This window comes from Mobula hypostoma, chromosome 24 (genome assembly GCF_963921235.1).
Source record: "Mobula hypostoma chromosome 24, sMobHyp1.1, whole genome shotgun sequence".
NCBI classification, from domain to species: domain Eukaryota; kingdom Metazoa; phylum Chordata; class Chondrichthyes; order Myliobatiformes; family Myliobatidae; genus Mobula; species Mobula hypostoma.
The window spans coordinates 29467175-29493809 of NC_086120.1; the positions used below are offsets into that span (position 1 = coordinate 29467175).

Genomic DNA, 26635 nt, shown 5'->3' on the forward strand with positions numbered 1-26635 from the left:
CTGATGCTACTGAACTTCAGTGCTTCTTCCCACTCAGGAATAAAGTCTCTGATATCCTTCAAGTGAAGTTTTTACTGACGATTTTTCTAGGATCTTCAGTTTGCACCGTTTTCAAGCTCGTCACAACATAACATGTTCATCTTGAAGACCCATACACCCAATGGTTCAGAAACAGCTTCTTCCCCTGTACCACCAGATTTCTAAATGGTTAATGATCCCATGATTACCACCTCATTATTTCTTTAATTTTGTACTATTTATTTATTTGTGTAGCTTATGGTAATATTGTGTCTTTGAACTGTATTGCTTTTGCAAAACAACACAATTTCACATCACGTAAGCCAATGACAATAAATCTGATTCTGAAATCCTATGACTGTGTCCTTTGAAGATCAAAAGAACTATCCTGGCACCCGGTCAGTACCTACTGTATTTCTCAGCCACTCTCCTATGAACAGATCATCTGGCCATTATCCCATTGTTTTTGCTCAAAGTTTACTGTGTTTAAAGTGGCTGAACTGTTCCCTGCATTGTAAATTTTGACTGCACTCTTAATTGTACTTTGAAATCAATAAAAGTGATGATGCTGGTAATAAAAACCAACGATTCTGGAAATACTCACCCCATCAGGGAGCGTCTATGGGAAGGGAAGCAGAGTTCACATTCAGGTCGAAGATTCTTCCTAAATGATCACAGAGCAAAAAAAGGTTCTGGGAATACACGGAGCCTTTTCTGGATGGCTGCCAGTGACTAGTGATGTTCCACAGGGTTTGGTACTGGATCCAATTCTCTTCACATTATATGATAATAATCTAGATGATGGAATTAATGACTTAGTGGCCAAGTTTATGGATGATATAAAGATAGGTGGAGGGGCTGACAGTATTGAGGAAGCAGAGAGTCTGCAGAAGGACTTGGACAGATTTGGAGAATGAGCAAGTGGGAATTCTGTGGTCATGCACTTTGGTAGGAGGAATAAAGGTGTAGACTGTTTTCTAAACGGGGAGTGAATTCAGAAATCAGAGGTGCAAAGGGACCTGGGAGTCCTCATGCGGGATTCACTGAAGGTTAACTTGAAGGTTGAGTTGGTAGTAAGGAAGGGAAATGCAATGGTAGCATTTCATATGAGAGGAATAAAATATGAAAGCAATTCTGAACTGCTGAGGCTTTATAAGGTATTCATCAGACCACATTTGGAGCATTATGAGCAGTTTTGGGCCCTGTATCTAAGAAATAATGTGCTGGCATTTGAGGGGGGTCCAGAGAAGGTTTATAAAAATGATTCTGGGAATGAAAGAGTTATTGTATGAGGAGCTTTTGATGGCTCTGGGCCTTATACTCGCTGGAGTTCAAAAGAATGAGAGGGGATCTCATTGAAAATCACTGAATTTTGAAAGGCACAGGCAGAGTGGACAAGCAAATGATGGTTCCAATAGTGGGAGAGTCTAAGACCACAGGGCACAGCCTCAGAACACAAGGACCTCACTTTAGAACAGAGATGAGGAAGAATTTCTTTAGCCAGAGGGTGGTGAAGCTGTAGAGTTCATTGCCACAGATGGCTGTGGAGACTGTCATTGGATACAGTATATTTAAAGCTGAGATTGATAGGTGGTTAATTAGTACGGGTGTCAAAGATTGTGGGGAGAAGGCAGGAGAACCGTGGTGAGCCTTGATCAAATGGAGGAGCAGCATCAATGGGCCAAATGGCCTAATTCTGACCTATGTCTTATGGTCTTCTTGATCGATTAGTTGCAATAAAAGTATTGCAGAACTGTGGATCCTTTGTAAAATATAAATATAAATTCCCATGAGTTTTTGGATATCCTTAACCCATCCCATTTCCTCCAACTAGACCTTCCACAACTTGACACAGTAACAGGTGTTCAGGTGTGACTGTCTAATGTTCCTGTGCTCTGAGGTGTCATCCCTAGGCAGATGAATGAATAGTTAATGGTGGGAGAAGCAGGGGTGAGTAACGAGGTGGGCTTTTGATATTATGGAAACACAGGAGTTACAATTTCCCATGTATCCCACAGAGTCGCTACAGTTTCTCAGCAAAGGAAAATAAAATTTTGCAAGAGGAATAACCTCATGTTCTCTGATGCTCTTTTGCCCTGGGTGGGCTGGTACCAAATGCCCACTTGCTTATCTTTAAACTATAGCTGGTATTTGAATGACAGCATCAAACCTGTATTTCAATTTGTAGAGGCATGTTGCAGGGAAATAGATCTCCAGGTGTATCATCCACACCAACCATTAAAGCATTTACAGTTATCTTCTACCAGTCCTATTTTATTCATCTCACATTCACGTCAGCCTCCCTACCACTCACCTACATCATGATGATGATGATGTCGTCGACTCAGACCTGAGGGGCCAGCGTCGGGCGTTTTCATGCCTTATAAGGCGCAGTTTGAAAGGCTGTGTGGGGCGCCACTCCTCACACAAACATTTCGCAGTATTATTTTACGAGGCTGAGTTGCGAGCTCAACATCAACCCAGCACGGATGGAGAGCGTGCACGGGGCGGTCTGTCACTGGATCGAACTCGAGAACCTCCGTTCTCGAGCCCGGCGCTGATCTCCCTGCACCACCAGCCAATTTACAAGTTAGGGGCAATTTATATCAGCCAATAAACCTACCAATCAGCAATGTCCTTGGACTGAGGGCATGAACTGGAGCACCCAGGAGAAACACAAACACAGTCATTGAAATGGTTCAATTTAATACCAGAGAATGTATACAGTGTACAACCTGAAATTCTTACTCTTCACAGACATCCACAAAACAGAAAAAAAAAACCCAAAGAATGAATGACAGAAAATGTTAGAACCCCAAAACCCCTGTCTCTTCCCACACACAAGCAGCATTAAAAACAGCAACCCTCTCCCCTCTTGCTCCAGAAAAAGCGTCAAGCCCCCACCACCCACCACACAAGCAATAGCATAGCCCCCAAAGTACGGACATCAGGAAGAAGTACAAATTCTACACAGACAGAACAGCACACACAAAATGCTGGAGGAACTCAGCAGGTATGACTGTTTATTCCTCTCCATAGATGTTGCCCGACCCGCTGAGTACCCCTTGTGTTTTGTATGCATTACTCTGGATTACCAGCATGTGCAGAATCTCTTGCGTTTATGATTTTCTGCACTGGCAGCACTGACAGCAGATTGGTCCTAGGTCACTGCAGCAATATTAACCGCACCACTTAGCTCACCAAATTGTTCATTCCAATATTTCTTCCATTTCCAAATAAAATCTCACAGGGAAAATGACTAGTTAGAAATAAACCAATTCCTTGGATCACATTGGAAGTAGTTGGCATGTGCTTTTTATTTCTACTCATTTAAGATGCAGGGAAATAAAAAGCTTTTCCTAATTAAAAATAAAATGAAAACGCCTGTGAATTGGTGAGAAGGTTTTAGAATATGATAACTTGACATAGTTCCCAGTTCCCTCCAGGGGACGGCAGGAGCAGATCGGCATGATCAATGAATTTGATACATACTTAGGCACAAACAGGAATGATGAATCAGTTGCGTTAAATATTCATGTCTGAAGTTTGTCATTGGAAAGAGGATCAGATACTACCCCCAAGCCATCAGGCTGATCAATGCCTCCACCCTTAATCTACCCCCCCACCACTATACCCACATCAGCTACACCTCAGCATCCTTCATCCCTCCCATGCGCTACCACTTTACAGTTAAGTTTTATAGGATTGACTTTATATTTATATTTATTATTTTTATGCTTATCCTGTTTTTTAAGCTGCAACAGATCCAGAGTAACAATAATATAGTTCTCCGGTACACTTGCGTAATGAAGAATGACAATAAACTATCTTGAATCTTGATCTTGAAATCCGCTAGTCTGCAGCTCGGGAATTCAGTTCCATTTTTTTTTTGCTGCAGATTTTCATCCTTTTCTCTGGAACATGTGTGAGTAAAGTTCTTCAGGTTCGGATGGCATCCGGTACCTCAGCCAGCCGGCTCAGTGGATGAACATCCGGTAAATCAGGGTCAAACTCAAGCCTCGTTTCCTAAGAGCAAAAATAAAACTGGGGACACTGGACCTGAACTAAAGGCAGCAAATCCCTGGGCGGGAACCATGAACGAAGGGAGGAACAGGGTCAACGATCCTTCCTCAGAACTGGTAAAGTGAGAAAGCAAGTGTGTATTAGGCTACAGAGAGGAGGAGGGATGGGGGGAACAAGATTGTCCAGGTGATACAAGTGTCATCTAAGAGAGGGTGAGGAGTGCTTGATAATCATTGCAGAGAGATGAAAATTCTGACTGCACTTTCTCAGGAACAGAGAGAGTCAAGTGCAGTATTGCAATGGCTGAAATCAACTCAGAAGTGGCCACTGATCTTCTTGCTCTATGGCCAGTCATTTCCATTCAAGCCATTACAAATACCCATTTAGCCCCTTTTGTATACTTAGTAATTTGTACAGGATGAGTATGGTGTAGTTTTATAACTGTCTCCTGTTTACACATCACAGAAACAGCCAATATTGTCAGCATTTTATTAGCAAAATCACAATCCGCAACATTACACTGAGAAGACATGGCAATTGTTCATTTGTTAAAGGAAGACTATCTTCTACAATAAACTGTAAATTTCATAAAAATATTATTATCCAGTGTAATTCCAGGCTGTTTGATCTACAGAATCAATTGATGTTCATTCATGCATTGGAGTAAGTATATGTCATGATGCACACATTTATTCTATTAGGTGAGTACTGAAGTTGTCTACAGACTAGTCTCTATTGCACTGCATTTGATGCAGAAAACTGAGCGGCCTGCAGGTTTTGGACAGGTTGACACTCCAACTTAACATACACCTGTACGTAATGCTTATATTTCCAACTGTGTGAAATCTCTCTCAATATACTGTACTATGAGATCAGAACTCATAACAAGTACCTCTGTAGGTTTCCATGGGGCAAATGGTTAAAAAATAGGAGTCCATTGTTCAGTTTGAGGTAAGCCAATGATGGGAAGCTGAGATATCTTAACTAATCTTACCTGGCACTGAGAGTGAGAAATGGACTGAAGCAGATGAGAAGCTCACAATATAAGCAATAAATCATGAATGTCGCATTGTATTCAAAGTGTCACTGGTTAATCTGTTCAGTACCTTACAATATTTAATATTAATGCACTTTAGTTTATGTGTGATTCACCTGTAGATTTTATCCTTATCTTCATAAGTTATCATGTGATATGAGTGTTATGTGTACTAGTGTGTGCTTTACACCCTGGTTCAAAGAAATGTTGTCTCATTTCTGTGTACATTATATGGTTATATACGTTATATACATGTATATCATTAAATAACAATAGACTAGACTTGATTTGACTTGACCTAAATTGTTCTTAATCCAAATCTGAGATGAGAATTTTGAAAACCAAGGTCACAACTAAACATGAGTTGTTTGCTCAACAGATTGCTGACTTTAGAGAATCTCAATATAATTCCTCCACTGGGCACACTGTTGTCTTCAGTCCTATAGCTTCAAATCTAAATAACCTGGAGATGAGGCCATGTATCGTGAGAGGTATCAGAAGATTATTTTTTTTGTGTGTCCTATCTGGACACAATTCCCAGTGTGAGAATGTCCAGTGACCAAAATACCACTAGCAAAATACCAAATGATCAACTGTTCCATCCATGAAAGTTGGATGAAACACATAATAATAATCCAGCACAAACACCAATAAATTCAAATACACTAGCACTGTATGCATATACATTAAGTATTTTGGGTAGTACAGATATATACAGGTATATTCCTCCAACAATGGAACTGCTTAAATTTCAGGGAATTCAGCAGAAATCTACCTTAAACAAATCTTTCTGTAATGGAAATGATCTTAATCCATAGGGCAGATAAACTGTGATCTGAATCTGAATCTGAAACCTATCTATTGTTTTATTTTAAGGTGCAGTCGACGTTTCAGGCCGAGACCCTTCGTCAGGACTAACTGAAGGAAGAGTGAGTAAGGGATTTGAAAGTTGGAGGGGGAGAGGGAGATCCAAAATGATAGGAGAAGACAGGAGGGGGAGGGATAGAGCCGAGAGCTGGACAGGTGATAGGCAAAAGGGGATACGAGAGGATCATGGGACAGGAGGTCTGGGAAGAAAGAAAAGGGGGGGGGTGACCCAGAGGATGGGCAAGAGGTATATTCAGAGGGACAGAGGGAGAAAAAGGAGAGTGAGAGAAAGAATGTGTGCATAAAAATGAGTAACAAATGGGGTACGAGGGGGAGGTGGGGCCTTAGCGGAAGTTAGAGAAGTCGATGTTCATGCCATCAGGTTGGAGGCTACCCAGACGGAATATAAGGTGTTGTTCCTCCAACCTGAGTGTGGCTTCATCTTTACAGTAGAGGAGGCCGTGGATAGACATGTCAGAATGGGAATGGGATGTGGAATTAAAATGTGTGGCCACTGGGAGATCCTGCTTTCTCTGGCGGACAGAGCGTAGATGTTCAGGAAAGCGGTCTCCCAGTCTGCGTCGGGTCTCACCAATATATAAAAGGCCACATCGGGAGCACCGGACACAGTATATCACCCCAGTCGACTCACAGGTGAAGTGATGCCTCACCTAGAAGGACTGTTTGGGGCCCTGAATGGTGGTAAGGGAGGAAGTGTAAGGGCATGTGTAGCACTTGTTCCGCTTACACGGATAAGTGCCAGGAGGGAGATCAGTGGGGAGGGATGGGGGGGACGAATGGACAAGGGAGTTGTGTAGGGTCCCCCTTGTCCATTTGTCCCCCCCATCCCTCCCCACTGATCTCCCTCCTGGCACTTATCTGTGTAAGCGGAACAAGTGCTACACATGCCCTTACACTTCCTCCCTTCCCACCATTCAGGGCCCCAAACAGTCCTTCCAGGTGAGGCATCACTTCACCTGTGAGTTGACTGGGGTGATATACTGCGTCCGGTGCTCCCGATGTGGCCTTTTATATATTGGTGAGACCCGACGCAGACTGGGAGACCGCTTTCCTGAACATCTACGCTCTGTCCGCCAGAGAAAGCAGGATCTCCCAGTGGCCACGCATTTTAATTCCAAATCCCATTCCCATTCTGACATGTCTATCCACGGCCTCCTCTACTGTAAAGATGAAGCCACACTCAGGTTGGAGGAACAACACCTTATATTCCGCCTGGGTAGCCTCCAACCTGATGGCATGAACATCGACTTCTCTAACTTCCGCTAAGGCCCCACCTCCCCCTCGTACCCTATCTGTTACTCATTTTTATGCACACATTCTTTCTCTCACTCTCCTTTTTCTCCCTCTGTCCCTCTGAATATACCTCTTGCCCATCCTCTGGGTCACCCCCCCCTCCTTTTCTTTCTTCCCGGACCTCCTGTCCCATGATCCTCTCGTATCCCCTTTTGCCTATCACCTGTCCAGCTCTTGGCTCCATCCCTCCCCCTCCTGTCTTCTCCTATCATTTTGGATCTCCTTCTCCCCCTCCAACTTTCAAATCCCTTACTCACTCTTCCTTCAGTTAGTCCTGACGAAGGGTCTCGGCCTGAAACGTCGACTGCACCTCTTCCTAGAGATGCTGCTTGGCCTGCTGCGTTCACCAGCAACTTTGATGTATGTTGCTTGAATTTCCAGCATCTGCAGAATTCCTGTTGTTATTGTTTTATTTTGGTGGCATTGTTAAATAGCTCAAAAATACTGAGGATATCCTTAAATGCAGAGCAGTAAATTGTGTCTCATCAAAGATAATATAATGCTACATCTTTTTTTCAGCCCTTTGTCTTATTACATTTGCACTGTAACCATTATGATTCAGCAAGCAAATGGTCTGTGTCAAGGGTTTTGTTGTGCTCTGCGGGCTGGGTCTAGTGTACTCTTAACAACTTCTAAGAGACAAGGATGTAATTCTACACACTGTGTACAAAGTTTTAATGTATAAAGAAAGGAAATTAAAGTCCAGTGCAAAATATTGACAGATTAACGAATCTTAACTCTTAACTCCCCCTGCCCCTCTATAGGCACTTATACCATGGTTTATAGCTGGGTAGGTATTTGACACAGGGTTTTTTATGTTGCTTGGCTTGTTCCCATTTACCCAATATTGTGCTTCTTTTATCATTGCTCGTCCTTATCCTGGTATCTCCTAGTTACCACGATTATATTTCAAATGAAAAGTAACTAATAATTTAATTAAATGAGGCAGAATATAGTAGAAAACTTCCAAAGCTGAGCAGCCGTACTACAGTGTGATAACGATTCAAGAGTTATTGTTTTTATACATGTTCGTGGCTATTTATATCACAGGCCGCACATCTATTGTGATTATAGATAATGTGCTTTTTACATAAGTTTAAAAAGTTAATACATTCAGTAACTTACATTATGAGATAGGGCGGATAATAGGCACAGAGACCAAAAGTAATGAAGTATTCATACTGTACCTACAAGGATTGTACATTTCCCCACTATAACACTACAAACTATGCTTGGGAGAATGGACAGTCAAAGGAATTCTTGTTAAAGACCTTGAGGGAGTGATTCCAGTGGAAGCTAGCTGAAGCTCATCTGCTTTGTCATTAAATTTTGCCTTGGATGAAATTATGTTCTTTGTTATTTATCTGTTTTATTATCTAAACTCTAAATAGTTAGAAAATACAATGAGTATGAGTAACAAAGAAAATTTGACGCTGGCAAGTTATAGTGCTTTAGTCAGCTTATAGAGGACAGAATGCTGAATTAATATACAGTATGGGATGGTGTAGCATGGATGCTGTTCTGTACAGATTGCCTAATAGTCTAATTGAAGTAAGTAAAACTGCCCATTTGACTGCAGAGTACAGTCTACATGATGCTGCATTTTCCCTTTAATTTCTCTGTTCTCTTCTGCTGTTTGGACTTCTTCCCATCAATATTCAGGCTCATACATCTGCGTTTTTCCAAATTAAGCAGTTCCTGAAAAAGCTCTTTGACATTGTAATTCATCTTGGCGGACGTCTCCATGAATGCACACTTCCATTCCGAAGCCAGTGCCTCCCCTACCTTGCTGTCCACCTCTTTGGCTGTTTCATCACACTTGTTCCCCACCAACATGACTGGGATGTTCTCGATATTGCCTTTGATCTGAAGGATTTGCTGGTAGATGGGTTTTAGCTCTTCCAGGGACTGACGGCTGCAGATGGAGTAGACTAGGATAAACGCATGTCCCCTGGAAATGGACAGCCGCTGCATTGCTGGGAACTGGTGTGAGCCTGTGGTATCAGTGATCTGAAGGGTGCAGACACTCTTATCACAGCTGATCACCTGCCTGTAGGTGTCTTCAATGGTGGGAATGTACGTTTCTCGAAAGGTCCCTTTGACAAAACGTAGCACCAGGGAGCTTTTTCCAACGCCCCCAGCCCCAAACACTACGACGTTGTAGTCATTACTCTGCTCAGGCATTTTCTAGGATATCTTCTTACCTACAAATAAACAGTGAGAAAACAATAATGCAACAGCAGTAATTAATGTCTAATTTCAGAATTTTGATTCTACTTATGGCATGAAGAATCCCATTTGATAGCATTGATGTAGCTTATAATATACAAACCAGCAATGGGAAAATATACATCATTTGAAAACTGACAAAAAAATTTTAAAAAATGAATAGGGTTTAAAATTCTAGATGGAGAAATTTTGATTCCATTTGGATCTCAGCAGAGGCTGGTAGAAGACCAGTTAAATGGGACTGTTCAGAATTCCACTTACTTCTGAGAATTTCACTTTGCTAGTGTTCTTGTGATTGAGAAATGGGTGGCAAATCATTAAGAAATATAATCAGATAATCTTTCCTATAATGGTAAAATTAATTAATTAAGTGATCTTTTCACTGGGAAGGAGAATTGCTACTAGCCAGACAGTTACTAGGATATATTTTAAGATCATTAACAGAATATGAGGAGCGTGACTGAGCATCAGCTCAATAGTGGAACTCTCATTTCTGGATCAAAGACATGCAGATTCATGTCCTGCTTCAGAAACTCAAGTCCAAAATCTAGGTAGATTCTAGCATAATATTGATGGAAAATTACTTTGTGGTTGCATCTGTTCCCTCAGGTGGATGCAAAAGATCCCACAACAATACAATTCAAAAATTACAGGGGAACTCTACTCTGTTCCTCAACCAATATTTATTCCTCAACAGACCTAAATCAGATTACCTGGTCCTTATCATTTTGATCTGTGCACATTGACCCCCACATTTGTTTCAACCGAATAAATCCTATGCATTAAAAGTACTTCATTGAATTTGAAATGAAATCACAATTGCTAGACATTCATGTACGACATTCTCGTATATCTTTCTTTCATGAGAGGCTATTAAATATCCTACCGAAAAATTGCAGCCGAAGGAAAATCTACAACAAAAGTAAAAAATTGGATGAATATTTATATATACTATAGGTTATATGTAAAAGGAGTAGATGTAATAAAATGTTAAAAGCAATTAATAAACTTCTTGACACATATAAACTGATCTGAACTCAACTAAATCCTTTAGAGAGCAAGATTGTCCACTGCCTGTACTTTTGATATTTACAGTACATTGCAGCAATTGGATGTGAGCTCAATGAATCATTGACAACCCGGTTTTAGAGTCTCAGAAAGGACCGCAGTTAGGTTATTTTGAAGTGGTATCTTATATTGGCCAGTGAAATGTAAATTAATAAATTATCCTGAGAAAACCATTGTGTCATGAAGGGGTCCTGATTTTACATAGGCTCTGACCTCATGCCAAACTCTACGTTCTACAGGCCTTTGTACTAGACTCCACCAGTGTTCCAAATTCTGTCTCATTCTGTCCATATTGTCTGAAGATTTTCTTTCATCAATAATTTAACAGATACATTTTTCCTTTGATTGTTGGTGCTCTGCAATATTCTCCTTCTCAGAAACTCATCGCATTGCTGCTATACATTTGCAATTGTATCTGATCACTATGGCCATCTACACTGAGAAATGTAGTTACTTTTCATTCAATTAGCCCTCATCATAAGCATCTTCTTTCCCATTTTTCTCATTGTTCTAACTCTCACTTTTTCCTTCTCCTGTACTCACCCAAGCAGATGCTCCCTAAACTTGTTTAATTCAATAACTAAACACAAGAGATCCTGCAGATGCTGGAAATCCAGAGCAACACATACAAAGTTCTGGAGGAACTGAGCAGGTCAGGCAGCATCTATGGAAAGGAATAAACAGTCAACGGAACAGGCCAAGACCCTTTATTTGGACTCTAAACCACATTCAATCCTATTGAAGGGTCTCAACTCAAAATGGCATCTGTTTATTCTTTTCTGTAGGTGCTGCCTAACTTGCTGAGTTACTCCAGCAATTTGTAGTGTAACTCAAATCTAAACTTCATTCTGAGCTCTATGAACTTTCACTCACAACTTATGTTTGTTTTAAAACTATTTGATCACAGAATTATTAGTTTCCATGTGAAATATTTAGTGGCTGCATTTCAGTTTTAAAATTTCCCATATACATATTCATTTTGAACTGAATCCTTTTTTTTTTGAAAGTTGAATTCTCCTTTTATTCATCGTACTCAAATTATGGTTTTAAAAATGCCTTGGCATGTTGTTACAAGAATGACATTGGATATCACCAAGGAATCAGTGGAAACTCTTGAACAGCACCTCAGTTTTGGCATGGCTGTCAATTATATACAAAATAGCTTTGATCAGAAATAGAAATTGGGATGTGAAGTAAAATATTTCTGAATCTAGCCAAAGGCATATACTTATATTGCACTATGACAGCTTGGATCACTTTGGTGTTGGTTTGTCACTGTTACAACATTCATTGACAGCAACTGTAAAGAGAGAGCATTCAAATGCCAGCGATTAGACAGTACGTTCTGTGTGAACTGCTGGCAAGGAATCTTGTATGGCAGTATTATATGGACCAATAAAGTTGATGAGATTAGGAAGCACCAGTGAATGTGTTTAGCAAAAGGGTAGTTATATTCAAACAGTGTGCATACTGAGGAGAAATCTGAATAAGTGAAATTGTGGTCTTCAAGGAATCCATTGTTCAGTTCAATGGAAGTTCTATCATTAGTTTGAAGGTTTGCATTCTAATTGCTGCCTAAGGAAGTTCTTTAAATAATATTTCACCATTACATCCCACAAAGTATAGTTTATTCCTTCATATAGTTAAAGAATTATGTTTCTGTACCATATTACTGCAATGTAACTATGCATATTACTTACTTATAGGACACGTGGAAGGAAAATTATGAAATCACCTTACTTCATCAGCGAAAATAAACTAAATTGAATGCAAAGAAATGGAATCATATAACCATATTCATCACGTCCAATGTTAATAGGTGTTGGAAGTCAAGAAAGAGAGATCTGACTGCTGAATATTTCCAGCATTTTCTGTTTTTATTTCAGACTTCCAGCACGTGCAGCTTTTTGATTATCTAAAATGATCTGTATCGACATGAACAAACCAGAAAATATGCTGAAACATGAATACTAAAAACAACACAGCTGCCAGGTTAGCTAAGCTCAACAAGTTCCATTGGGCATTATTAATAGAATATGAAAAGTATAAACATGCAATCAAGAGATAGTAAGGAAAAATCTGACAGAGGCAACTATTAGTATCATCTGTACATATGCAGACATCTATATATAGACTGTTTATTGTTATAGAGAATTGCTTTTCCCAAGACAATAGGACTGGCCCAAACCCTACTTAATCTTACATTAGTGAAGTTATTTCAGGTGACATTGCTAGTTGTATTGACACACTGTTCTTCCATCCAGGGGATAGAGACTCAACTGCAATTATGTTGAAGAGAAGTGGAGAACCTGAACTCATGGAATTAGAATCTCTCTTTCATTGCAAAATTGGACACTCCCAACTCAGTTCAGAATGCCCTGTGGCACATCAGGTACTCATACTTTGGTTGTAAATGAATAACTGAGTAATGAGTAAACTTGTTCAGCCAAGGAAGGTGGATGGTTGGTATTTACAAAATGATTTTAAGAGGATGAGTAAGATATTTTATTTGGAATCTGATTTGATATCAGAGTGCTTGATGTTTTAAATGAGAACCTAAGAGAGAAACATTGTCCTTCACTGGCACTCCAACTGATATCCCTGATCTGCCTGAGCACAAATATTCAAAGTTCTGGTAAATTGTAGCGGAAGAAAATGTCGAAAGGTTTTGGGATATCTGTTTCACTCAACCTATCTCATCTCATTTCATTCGACAGTAACAACTTAACGTTTATAAAGTACTATTAAGATTTACATGGAAATTAATCCAGGTCACACATAAAGTCAAGAAACAACCTATCACACAAGCCCATTCAGATATGGAAGTGGAATTTCCAGATCTGAACAAATTGTTTTTCTACATTTTTTTTGGACACGTAACATCAGGATAATACTATTTTTAATTATTGAACTTAATTTGGATTTTTTATATATCCTTTCATTGGACGTCATGCATTGTTGACACACTGCACAATGACCAAGAGTTGTGGGGAATAATTCGATGTTTCTGAACGTTTCTAACACCGGAAGATGTGTTTATGTCCAGTGTTGTTTCTCAGATCAGCGATAAGACTCCCTCTACTTAATGTTGTAAACGTAGTCAGAACCTCCTCCCCAGTTCATATCTTCCTGCAGTTAATCAGGTACGTGTTATTACCGGGAACTGGAATCTCTGGTGCTCCCCAATCCCCAGTCGCGTTGGAGTTCAAATGATAGTTTGCTTCATGAGCTGCATCTTTTCGAGAAAGCAAATATGAAGGAAGTATTTTTTTTCTGTCGTGCCTTCAGACTGGCTAGTTTATAACGATGAATTCTTCTTTAGTGACCATGCCCTGCAAAATTTTCTTTTGTAAAACTTATCAGCACTGTTGGAGTGATTGTGAGCAGGCATTGGTTTACTAAGTGGGTTTGGGGTAATTTAGTAGACGGGCAGTCATGCTCAAATACCATAAAAATACTGGCATTCCCAGGTGGGACATGATTACCTAAAGCGACTGATCTCCAGTTCGTCTAGATCAAAAAGACACAACAGTTTTTGTCCGGGGTCCAGCCTGGCGCTATTCCTTTCCTGGAATTACAACGCGGTGCAAGTAACTATTTTCATACCTACTGAGTTTGCCATATTTATTTCATTCTTCGGATTTTCAAATATCGGAACAAGACCTTGACGTGGTTTGTGCCAAACTAAATTATCGCATCTTTATTCCCACATCGGCGAACTTTTTAGCTGAATGGCAATTGCAGAAGAATCTGAACCCACTAGGAGCCTCTTTCTACTCTCCTGATCTGCAGACATTGGCGATTCGGTGCTCCCACTTTCACATATAAGCACACACAAATGACTTTTTTTGTACGCTTACACTTTAGCACAGGTGTGCTCTGTCGCCCCTGATACTTAACTTCGATGCTTAAACACACAGAGGCTTTGTTGTGCATGGCTCGCAGCTGCACAGGTTGTCGGTTGCACAGCGTTGTGTGCACACTCACCACCGTACACGTTACCGACAGCACGCTTCCACCCTACCACTTGTGCAAAGAAGCAGGGACAACCGGCTGCACAGAATCACGCATTTATCCTGATATAGCGAACGCCGTTTTATGCCAGCATCTTAATATCCCCGCTCAGATTCAGAGGAATTGAAGATTTACCTTCACTTCTCTCAATTAATTAATGGCTTCTTTCCTCTTTTGATCAATTCGGCACTTAGACTATCATTCCCAATAATAATCCTCCATTCCTTCCATAATCCTACCTTCACAGAGCACAATTACAAAGGCTGTGTCTCTCGCACCGTGAACAATTCAGACTCGATTCTCTATTAATACATTGCACACACTTTCAGACATTCCTAATGCCAGCAGCACGATATGTACGAGAATGTGTACCTGCTCTGCACGTCACTAAGATAAGATTTACCTTCGATGCGTGTTGTAACTGTGCGGAGCGATGTTGACCGACTCCAATCTATTGTCTTGTCAGCTTGTGTCTCCTTTACATTCACCCTTACAATTTCAGCGCCACATCACCGCGGACAGCTCCGGACTCAGCATATTCCGCCAACCTCGAAGAACTGGCGTTATTTATTTATTTACACACACACACACACACACACACACACACACACACACACCACTTTTAACTGGAGCGTCGCATTTATTTATCCTGTCCTCCACCTTGTGTGTAACTACAGGCACATTTCAAGAGAAAAATGACATTTACACAATGTACTAAAAATTGCATTGCTGCCTCACGAATGCAAGAGACTTTCTTTCTCCTACCCCCTTCGAATTACCCTCCCCCGTCCCAAATCTCCAGCGTTCAATCGTCTAAGGATCTCATTCCATCTGACATGGTCCCTTCCATCGGTCGCTGAGTTTTCTCCTCTGATAATAAAACATCTGGCTCATTTTTCTTCCATTCCCTCCCCTCCGCCACCTTCATCCCATCTCTGCATCCCTGCTCCACCTTTTTTCGACACACACACAGTGCAGCACACAGTACCCATTCAAAAGAATACGAGGATAAACTGGCCGGGGAGAGATGTATAGAGAGAGAGAGAGAGAGAGAGAGATGAGCAGTTCTGACAGACTATTTCTCTTTACAATTCATTTAATCCGCACGTTCAAGTCCTCGGGGAAGCACTTTCAAAAAATCAGTGATAATCAAACGCTCCGTCAGTTACTGGGACCTCTCATTCTTCAATCGACTCTTCGTTCTAAACTCAGAACTCTCTTTTCATTCGCGTCTGCTGCTCGCAGCAACTTCCTTAGCCCCTTCTTGCCGAATGATTGACTTTTTCACTCCAATGTTATTGTCCTCTACCTCGCGCAACTCCCCGAATATTCTCCCCAGCAGAGCAAAAGGTACCTTTGTCGCGTTTAGTTTCATTCTGAACTGATCCTTTATCCTTGCATGCAGTTCAGATTTGGCTAAGTAATGATCGCGTATAATACCGTTCATCGTGTCAAATCTATTGCAGTTTCATTTCCCCTCAAATTAGGAGGTTCTTTTTAATTAAAAACCCAAACGTTCCTATAATACGCAGCATAATCATTTCCACGTCAAGTTATTTAAAGCAAGTCAATTTACGACTCCCATTAATTACTTTCGTCAGTTCTGAATAGAATTACCTTTCGTAGATCCAAAATCGGCTCCAGAATTGGGAAGGACAAGAGTCGACTGTTGGACGTTTACTTGAAAAACACGTGTAGTGCAAGAGTTCATAAAGCGTTTCACAAATTATATTTAGAACGGTAGCTACATGGGGTGTCTTCTAATGGCTGGGTCCAAGTCATTTGACAAAACACCACAAGTGCTGGGGGGGGGGCGCGGTGGAATTTTATTATCATTTCATTACAGCGATTCACGAATTGTTTCAGCGATTCATGACGAAGGTTACAAAATCTGTTTAATAATTCTGGATGGAACAAAGAAAATATGACAATGTATGAGAGCTGGAGAATTTACTGAGAGGCTAGTCATTTTGGATATTCCACAGAGCGGGATTACCAGCGATTACTGCCAATTCGGAGAGGAACGATTAAAAGGGACCAATCATAATGCACATCTAATGCTCAGAGTTTAGCAAATTTTTCAGTGGCTTTGAGAGAAAGGCTCGGAATATGCTGGAAAGACTCAGCACATTAGGCAGTAGATGTGGAAAGAGTACCTTTGACATGAAACATTAACTCCTTTTCTCTCTCCATAGTTGCTGCCTGAATTGCTGAGCTCTTGCGGCATTCATTGTTTTAATTCCAGATTTCCAGCGTCTGCAGTGCTTTACTCTTCACAAAAAAAAACCTAGTATTGTTCCACTCTGTTATACATGAGATTCCAGACACACCAGTGTGGCTGATATTTACCACCATCAAAAATGGGCTAACAAGCAAGTGAGTTAACGGAATCGTTAGAGATTTTGTTTAGACATCTATAAAGGAAGGATCAGAGTTTGTGTTGGACCACCAGAAGTATCCAGTTCCAGCAAATGAATAAAAACTATAAAATGTGCTGAGACGACTCGAGTATTTGTAAAGAGAATTAACAAAAGGTTCAATAAATGTAATAACCTTTCATCAGAAATGAAAATCTTAAATATTAATTTGAATTCCAGATGGACTTTTTTACTTGTTTTAATTTAAGGTTCTTGAGCAGATTCCCTTGACCCTGGTGCATAGGAGAAGATTTAACAGAGGCATACAAAATTTTGATGGGTTTTGATAGGTTAAATGCAAGCAGGCTTTTTCCACTTGCTGGGATTTGTGGACCTGAGTTATAGGGAAAGGTTGAGTAGGTTAGGACTTTACTCCCTGGAGTGTATCAGTACAAGGGGAGACCTGATAGCCGTGTACAAAATTATGAGGGGTTCAGATCAGCTAAATTTAATGAGGTCCGTTCAGTGAAACTAGAGGTCATACAGTAGGTTAAAGGTGAAAAGTGAAATGTTTAAGGGGAACATCTTCCTCAGAGGATGGTGCAAGTGTGGAATGAGCTGCCAGCAGAAGTGGTAGAAGAGGATTCAATTTCAACAGTTAAGATAAGTTCAGATAGGTATATAAATGGGAGGGGTTTTGAGAACTATGGTCCAGGTACAGGTTGATAGGACTAGGCAGAATAGTTCAGCATGGACTAAATGGGCTGAATGGCCTGCATCTGTGCTGCAGTGCTCTATGGCTAATTCATCAATACTTCCTTACATGTGATAATGGCAAGGAACAATTTAGTGATCAGCAATCAAAAAGCAAAAACCTGCACTACTGAAAACCTGAAATAAAAGCAGAAAAATATATGGACCTGCAAGTCAGGCAGCAGCTGTGAATAGACATACACTCAGTGGCCATTTATTAGATACCCCTGTACATCTGTTCGCCAATGCAAATAACTATTCAGCCAATCATGTAGTAGCAACTCAATGTACAAAAATATGCAGACATGGTCAAGAGGTCCACTTGCTGTTCAGACCAAACATCAGAATGGGGAAGAGATGTTATCTAAGCAACACACATCAAAGTTGCTGGTGAACGCAGCAGGCCAGGCAGCATCTATAGGAAGAGGCGCAGTCGACGTTTCAGGCCGAGACCCTTCGTCAGGACTGTTATCTAAGTGAGTTTGACTATGGAATGATTGTTGGTGCCAGACAGGGTGGTTTGAGTATCTCAGACACTGTTGATCTCCTGGGATTTTCTCACACAACAGTCTCTAGAGTTTACAGAGAATGGTGCAAAAAACAAAAACATCCAGTCAGCGGCAGTTCTATGATAGAAAATGCTTTGTTAATGAAAGAGGTCAGAGGAGAATGGCCAAATAGTTCACGCTGACAGAAAGGTGACAGTAACTCAAATAACCATGCATTACAACAATGATGTGCAGAAGAGCATCTCTGAATGCACAACACATTGTATCTTGAAATGGATAGGCTACAGCAGCAAAATGCTACAAACATACGGAAATACACCCAGTGGCCATTTTATCATTTACCTCCTGTACCTAATGAAGTGGCCACTGAGTATATCTGCCTCCAAGAGGACAACAACCTTGTCATAGTTTGGAGGCTTCTGTGCCTCAATGACCCAGAGAGCTATGCTTGTCTGGAGTCTGGGATTTATGCTTTGGCTCTTGGTAGGATCACCCATGTCAAACAGGTCAAAGGGTGGAGGATAGACTAAGAGTGGTCCACTGATCCTCCAGGTTTGGGGGTTGAGCTCAGGGCTGACAACCCTGATTGGTAAAACAAAATTGTTACAGAAATGGCAATGAAGAATCCTTCTACATCTCAGTATGATGGTATTCCTGAGACTCCACCCGGGACTTGCATGACTGCCGGTAGTGAAAACCCGAAAGCTGTTGACAAAATCAAGGAAGCCCTGAACACCACCAGAGGTGGAAGACCTTCATTGCTGCCCTTCAGTGGCGTAACAGGTAATAAGTTAAGTGAGTGTGTATAGACATGCAGGACAGGCGGCAGCTGTGGAGAAAGAAATTGATTTAATGTATCAAGTCAATGATCCATCATTAATTAACCATTCTTACTTGCCTTGAAAATGTGATGGTGGGTCCACTCTTCAAATTGCTATAGTCCCAGATAGGTTATAAATAGACAGCAGAATGGCCCATGATGAAGCAATGGGTTTGTATGGCTAAACACTGTCACACATCTAGGAGTGGGATGTCTTGAAGGGGATGATATTGTTCCTTATGTTCAGTCGCTGTCATAGGTTTCTTGTTCTACATTGTTCAGCAACTGCGCAATAGCTTTTTGAAAGTGAATCATCTATGTATGCATTGCCTTTAAGAAGTGGATTGGTGTTGTTGCTGGCATTTGCTGGGATTGCTGCTAGGCTGTCTAGACTGGCAGATGGTAGCCACTCACTTGGTTATCTCACCACCTTCAGGTTACCTCAACAGCAAGGGAGAAGTATCAAGAAATAGCATTTTCTGCTTGTTTGATTGTGATTTGTCTGTTTTATATGAAGTGTGACATCTGCTCTGTATGTGCAATGCTTGGAGTGTGACAGAAGCTCTCAAAACTTTTATATAAATAGCTGTCCTCCCACTCTCTATTTATTGGCTTGGATGAAGCCCCAACTTCTTTTGGGTTTATAAAATAGATATTGGAGAATTGATCAAGATATGATAAAATTGCAAGATATCTATAGACAAGTCCCTGATTTTAATTTGGGGTAAAGTGCAGAAATCCATTTGAGGGGAAACTGAATCAACAGAGTAAAGGGCAGGAGGACAAGGTTGATGAGGTCAGATAAGGGGTGGAGGATGCTTTTGTCCAGCATCTATATCCAGCATGGACCAGTTAGGCTGATTGACTGCAATATGCTCCAAGTACTGAGCAACTCCATCTGCAATTTTAAAACTAAGAGATAGAGTAAGGAAACTTTGTTTAACCTTTGCTAAATTGGTTTATTATCGTCACATGTACTGAGTCATGCCATCTATACAGATTGTTGGTTGGTGTAATTATGAAAAATCATTAAGAACCTTAACACCAAAAATAGCTTTAATTCTTGGTGTGGTTTGTATATCACAAAAAGCATTCAAGGATGAACAGTTACATGCGAGGTGCCATCTCCACTAAATAGCAAATGGCAGAATTTCTTTAAAAAAAACTGAGACTGATAACACAAATGTCATTGTGTGGTTTTAAGACCATGAACCATAATTTCTTGGGCTCAGAGGAGCAAAACATGGTCCAGGAGGTATACAGTAGTTAAAACTAGTTGAGATGATGTATGCTTACCTCTGCCACTTTTTTCCCTAAAGAAGGGGAACTGCAAGGACTTCTTTCCTATGGAAAGAACATGTTCTTGGCACTGTGGTATTCTGCAGTGATCAGACAGTTCCACTAGATCAAATACCCAATTGTAAACATTTAAAAAAATATTTAATTTTCAACATTACATTCAGAGTTGATGAGGAGCAACCTTGACAGGATGGCAAGAGATACTCTTGATCCTTATAGGGTCAGGGGTGTGGTTTTGAGAGGAGCAGGGACATGGGAAGTTCCTCAAAGGTTCTAACAATACAAATGTAATCTTTAAAGACAATGAAATACCAATTTATACCTTCCATCTGGACTGAACACAAGAGAGTTTGTGTAAGAACAACAGGTATTATGGGAATTATGTTTTTTTGGAAAAATATCTCTTCACAAGTGAAGCAATTTGAACAGAGGTGGGGGGGGGGGCGGAAGTAACAACCTCAAAGCAAACCAACAATGATTAGAAAGTAAACTCTTATTACTTTTAGATATTCTTAGATTTACTTTTGATATTTTAGTGTTAAATTAAACCAGTTATTGTATTGTGAAATCATTTGAATTAGAAATTAAAAGAAGCTTGTCAAACTAATTTTATTTAGAATTATTTGAGCTAAGAGACGTCAGTACAGCAGTCTGTTCTGCATTAGATTTTAACCCAAATCTCTAAGTTTAAAGACAATCACTGTGACTTGAGCAACCTCTCAACGTACAGCAGTCTAAAGGAAAAATAAAGAGGCAAAATATGAGGTTGTGTGTGGATAGAGGCACCAAAAGGCTAGAAGTCAACATGGACAAAAGGGCACTAATCACTTAACTGGAGAAGCACTTTGAGATTCTTTGTCAAGTTGCCTAGCTTACCCAATGACCTTGAGTTACAACAGAAAAAAGTTTTGTTTACAGTAGATCCTTCACATCAAAGAAGAACTAGTCCAGCTCATTATTATGCACGAAAAATGGCAGCTAATTTAGGTCTAGGAAGATCTTATAAAAAATACTTTAGATAAATAGCTCAATTTTGGCAAAACTGCTTTGATCTAACTGGTAAAAATGACAGGTTGTAAATTTTAAAGAGGATGCAGGTACAGACAGACATGAAGACTTTGCATGAACGGGCATTTGAGGGTTGGTGGACAAACTGAATTTGGCATTCATGAGAAAGGTAGATGTATACACTGATCTGAGGGCTGGTCTTTAATTTGGACAACAACCTGAATTTTGATGAGAACTTTGCAATGTCAAAGTTGACTAAACTAGATGCAAGTTCTTTATTTAGGTCAATGTTGGTTTTATTCTCATTACCTCCAGACATTGTGACTGGGTAGAACTGAGTTGCTTGCTCGGCCATTTCAAAGGACAGCTAAGAGGTAAATCACAGTCGTATGAGGCAAGCCGGGAAAGGGTGACAGGCTTCCCTCCTTTGACAACATTAATGAGTGAAATCGATTTTACAGCTATTGCTGCTACTCTTTTTTAAAATATCTATTTTATTTTATTGATTATCATCATTATGTGCCCTGCTGTAGGACATGGGCAATCATAGTCCATGACCATGATTGTTCTTGGCAAATTTTTCGACACAAGACGGAGAGCCCATCCATTATCAATGCTCTTCAGAGATTGTTTGCCTGGCATCGGTGGTTGCATAACCAGGACTTGGGATATGCAACAGCTGATCATCCACTACCTGCTCCCATGACTTTGTGTGACCCTGATGGGGGGGGGGGTGGTATTAAGCAAGTGCTACACCTTGCCCATGGATGACCTGCAGGCTAGCGGAGGGAAGGAGTGCATCACACCTCCTTTAGTAGAGACGTATCTACACACCACTGCCCATTTTATTTTATTATTTTAGTTTATTTTGATAACTGTTAAAATTCTCCAGGTTCCACAGTGAGGCTTGAATCCACATTCAGATTGTTTATGCAGACACTTCACCACCGTTGTAGCACTCCCACAGTTGATAGAGAACCTGGAGTAATTTGAAGGTGAGGACTTCCTACAGTGATCAAATTTTAATAATGTTCTCTCCTGACTAACACTGTCATGAGGGACAGGTGATAAACATTTAATTAACATATTTATCAACCTTATGGCAAAGATTGAAAAAGATAAGCACTGACGTTGTAACTCACTGCAAATGCAAATGCTTGCATTTTTATTGTCTTTTACAACTGTGGATGACTTAAAGCGTTCTACATCCGAGTAAGTACATTTGATATGCTATCACCATTCTGGTTTGGAAATCACAAGAGATGATGTGAAAGCATTCACAAGCAGAAGTGCACTAATAACTAGGTCACTTGTTTGGATATGTTGGTTGGTTGAGATGCAAATATTGGCCAGAACACCAAAGATTGCTCTTCTCTGAAGTATGCCATAAGATCTGTTAAACCCACCTGAAAGATTGGTCAAATCTCCATTTAATGTGACATTTAACAAGACAACATCTCCAACAATGCTCCCTCAGCACTGCTCTGGGTCTACATGTCTGACATTCACTTCGTTGGAAGCCATTGTTCCTGATCTGCTGGAGGACTGGAGCCTGTCCTGAGGTTGGAGGACAGTCTATTTTCAGTGAGTGGCAGGAAAGGGGCTTGCCTTGCTTGTTTTATTGTTTGTTGTGTTCTGTCAAGAACATTGTGGGCATGCTATGTTGGCATTGGAGTGTGTGGTGACACTTGCAGGCTGCTCCTAGCACATCCTTTGGTTATGCCGGCTGTTAATGAAAATGACACATTTTACCGTATGTTTCGATGTATATGTGGCACATAAATCTGAATCGGAGTGCTGGCTGAGGTTTTGGTTCCAAGTCACTGGAGTGGGAGTTCCACCTACATCATTGATTCTCAAAGTCGGACAGGAAAATTAACCTTCACTATTCATATCTTATTGACTGCATGAGACTGAGTACAGGATACAGAAATTCAGTATAGGTTTCATTTTGTAGTTCAGATTTGTGGATTGAAACCGGAAAAGGGGAGGGGAGGGGAGGGGAGGGGAGGGGAGAGGGGAGGGGAGGGGAGAGGAGGGGAGGGGAGGGGAGGGGAGGGGAGGGGAGAGGAGGGGAGGGGAGGGGAGGGGAGGGGAGGGGAGGGGAGGGGAGGGGAGGGAGGGAGAGGAGAGGAGAGGAGAGGAGAGGAGAGGAGAGGAGAGGAGAGGAGAGGAGAGGAGAGGAGAGGAGAGGAGAGGAGAGGAGAGGAGAGGAGAGGAGAGGAGAGGAGAGGAGAGGAGAGGAGAGGAGGGGAGGGGAGGGGAGGGGAGGGGAGGGGAGGGGAGGGGAGGGGAGGGGAGGGAGGAAAAGAGAGGGAGAGTGTGATAAAGATGGGGGAAGATCAGAGAAAGGGGGACGAGAGAGAGAGAGGGGAATGAGAGGGGGGGGACGAGAGAGAGAGGAGGGAACGAGAGAAAGAGAGGGGGACGGGAGAGAGGGGGAATGAGACAAAGAGGGGGATGAGAGGGGGGGATGAGAGAGAGAGAGGGAGAGGGGGGGAACGAGAGAGAGAGAGAGAGGGGGGGATGAGAGAGTGGGAGAGAGAGAGAGGGGGATGGGGGGATGAGAGGGGGAGATGAGAGAGAGAGAGAGAGAGAGAGAGAATGAGAATTTTTAGATGAGCATTACAGAGTATGAAAGCCTTTGTTGTGGATTAAATTAGCCTCATGCTTTGACCTAGATGGAGTTAAGATTGATAAATTAGATCACGTATAGGGTAATAGCTGTTAATTCTGGCACTATCCTTCTTTATGCAGAGGTCATATACAGCACAGTATTAGTCTCAATTTCAGCTGTAGTTTGTGCTCTCTGTTTAATTAAGGACTGGGGATTAAAGCTCAATTTCATTAGAAATTAAAGATTTTTTTAAGGTTGACAAGAGCAAAGGGACTATATCATGACATATTAGAGAGGCTGTTGGTTTTTTGGGCTGAGTTGGTGATGTAAATGGAAATAGGTAAGAATTGTTAGAGCGATTTTTGGGTTTCTCACATTTTTCAGATAACTCCGGCCACCAGTCTTCAGATCTGAATATGGATTTGATTTTAATGCAGCTCTGGATAGATTCACAGACCTGGCAGATGAGAAAACAAACACTTAGCTGATTGTCATACGCACCAGTCCAGTCAACATTCCACTGCACGGATGCGACGCTTGTTTTGGGTGTGATGGTGGGAAGGTTGTAAATATGGATTTGTTTGAATTGTCCTCGATTTTCTTTGTTCTTTAGCACATGCACATAAGATGTGTGTAGAGCTGGGCACAGGCAGACCTTCCTATTGAAAACATCTCCATATGATGCCTGCTGTATTTTGTTTTGTCAAATAAAGGGGCTGCTTTATATCTATGAGTACATTTCTCTGGTAACTTCATTCACACAAGATTTGTACAAGCTGCCCATGAAAAGGCAATTGGAATATTTTTCAGCATTTTCTACATTCATTTGAGATTTAGAGCACCTGCAATATTTTGCTTTTCTATCACTGTTCCTTCATTGTCAGTGGATAAATTTCCTTCAATCTATCTAACATCATCACGGCAAGCTCACCAATACAAAGAGTGCAATGGTTTAAAATAAAGGTCTTTACAAATTATATACAGCCATAAGCAATGGGTTATGAATATGGTTCTGGTAGTCTAGCTTAATTCTAAAAGCCACCAGATATTGGAGATTTGATTGTGAGGGGAACAGACGACGTTTCTGCACATGGCAAAGCAGGAATGTTCAAGAAGACTCAAGAAGATTTTGTTAAGGTGATACACTATCTGACTAATTTAATTTTTTCACTAGTTGTGTTGCTAAATTGAGTGTGCCTGTTGCAGTCTTTAATAAGGCTATCGAAAAGGTTCCCTGTTGAACATTCACACAAAAGGTAAGATGTAGGATATTCTGGCAAATTAGATCCAAAATTGGCTTGACAATTGGAGACAAATGTTTGTGAACACAAGAGATTCTGCAGATGCTGAAAATCTTGAGCTACACACAAGAAATGCTGGAGGAATTCCTCCAGCATTTTGAGTGTTCGTGAGTTGCTTTTGCAACTGGAAGCCCATGACCGCTGGTGGATGCCAGCGATTGGAGCTGCAACCCTTACCGTTTGTTATGTACCATTAATGATTTCACTATGAATGCAGGAGATCTGATTTTTGTTTGCTAATGCCACAGAGATTGGTGGTGTTGGTAATAGTGAGTAGTTTCCAGCTACAAAACAATGGGGCAGCACAGTAGCATAGTGCTGAGCATAATACTTTACAGTGCCAGCGACCCGAGTTCAATTCCCATCACTGTCTGTAAGGAGTTTGTACATTCTCCCCGTGACCATGTGGGTTTCCTCCAGATGCTCTGGTTTCCTCCCACGTTCCAGAGTAGTGAGGAATTGGTTAGTAGGTTAATTGGGAGCCATGGGGTCGCTGGGCCAGAAGGCCCTGTTACCATGCTGCATCTCTAAAACTAAAACCAATATTGATCTGTTGGTAAAATGAGCAAAGTAATATGAATTGTTTATTGTTTATTGAAATACAGCAAGGGCCATTCTGGCCCTTCAAGCCACGCTACCCTTCAATTCCGATATAGTCCCAGCCTATTCACACAATCAATGCCTTTTATCATCAAGATGATGAGAGGCATTGATTGTGTGGACAGCCAGAGGCTTTTTCCCAGGGCTGAAATGGCTAACATGAGGGGGTATGGTTTGAAGGTGCTTGGAAGTAGGGACAAGGGGGATGCCAGAAGTAAGTTTTTCACACAGAGAGCGGTGGGTGCGTGGAATGAACTGCCAGTGATGGCGGTAGAGGGGGATACATAGGGTCTTTTAAGGGACTCTTAGTTTGGTATATGAAGCTTAGAAAAATAAAGGGCTGTGCGGTCGGCAAATTCTAGACAGTTTCTAGAGTAGGTTACGTGGTTGGCACAACATTGTGGGCCGAAGGGCCTTTAATGTGCTGTTCTATGTTCTAATCACAGGACAAATTAGAATGACCAATTAACCCTCCAGCTGGTATGCCTTTGGACTGTGGGAGGAAACCAGAGCACCCTGAGGAAACCCACGCTATCATGGGGAGAACATACAAACTCCCTACACACAGCAGTGGGAACTGAACCCAGGTCACTGGTACTGTAAAGCATTGTGCTAACCACTATGCTACTGCGCCATCGGAAAGCACAGGGAGAACACAAAGGCAAATGTTACCCTTCCAAATTGATCATCTGAAATAAAAGCAGACAATGCAAATCTAGTAGCATCTGCAGAAAGAGAAATAGAATTAGTATTTCATATTGAAGACCTTTCACCAGAAGTGAATTGATAATCTATTTTACTT

General features: G+C 41.1%; 1 protein-coding gene and 1 long non-coding RNA gene across 5 annotated transcripts in view; one reads left to right on the forward strand and one right to left on the reverse strand.

Moving 5' to 3' along the window:
* Positions 1-26635, forward strand: part of LOC134337292 (uncharacterized) — a 57113-nt gene that overhangs the window by 5682 nt on the left and 24796 nt on the right. The window lies entirely within an intron of this gene.
* The window catches only part of LOC134337291 (GTP-binding protein Di-Ras2-like), a 43846-nt gene continuing 24740 nt past the window's right edge, over positions 7530-26635 (reverse strand). Inside the window, exons 1-2 of one of the 4 annotated variants that reach the window (XM_063032167.1) lie at positions 16187-16312; positions 7530-9462 (exon numbers count right to left, since the gene is read on the reverse strand). In XM_063032167.1, coding sequence (XP_062888237.1) covers positions 8846-9442 — 597 coding nt within the window. In that variant the 5' untranslated portion in view covers positions 9443-9462; positions 16187-16312 and the 3' untranslated portion in view covers positions 7530-8845. Of the gene's footprint in view, positions 9463-13712; positions 13770-14972; positions 15097-16186; positions 16313-26635 lie in introns of those variants that run through there. The other 3 variants (XM_063032168.1, XM_063032170.1, XM_063032169.1) reach the window with 3 other exon arrangements.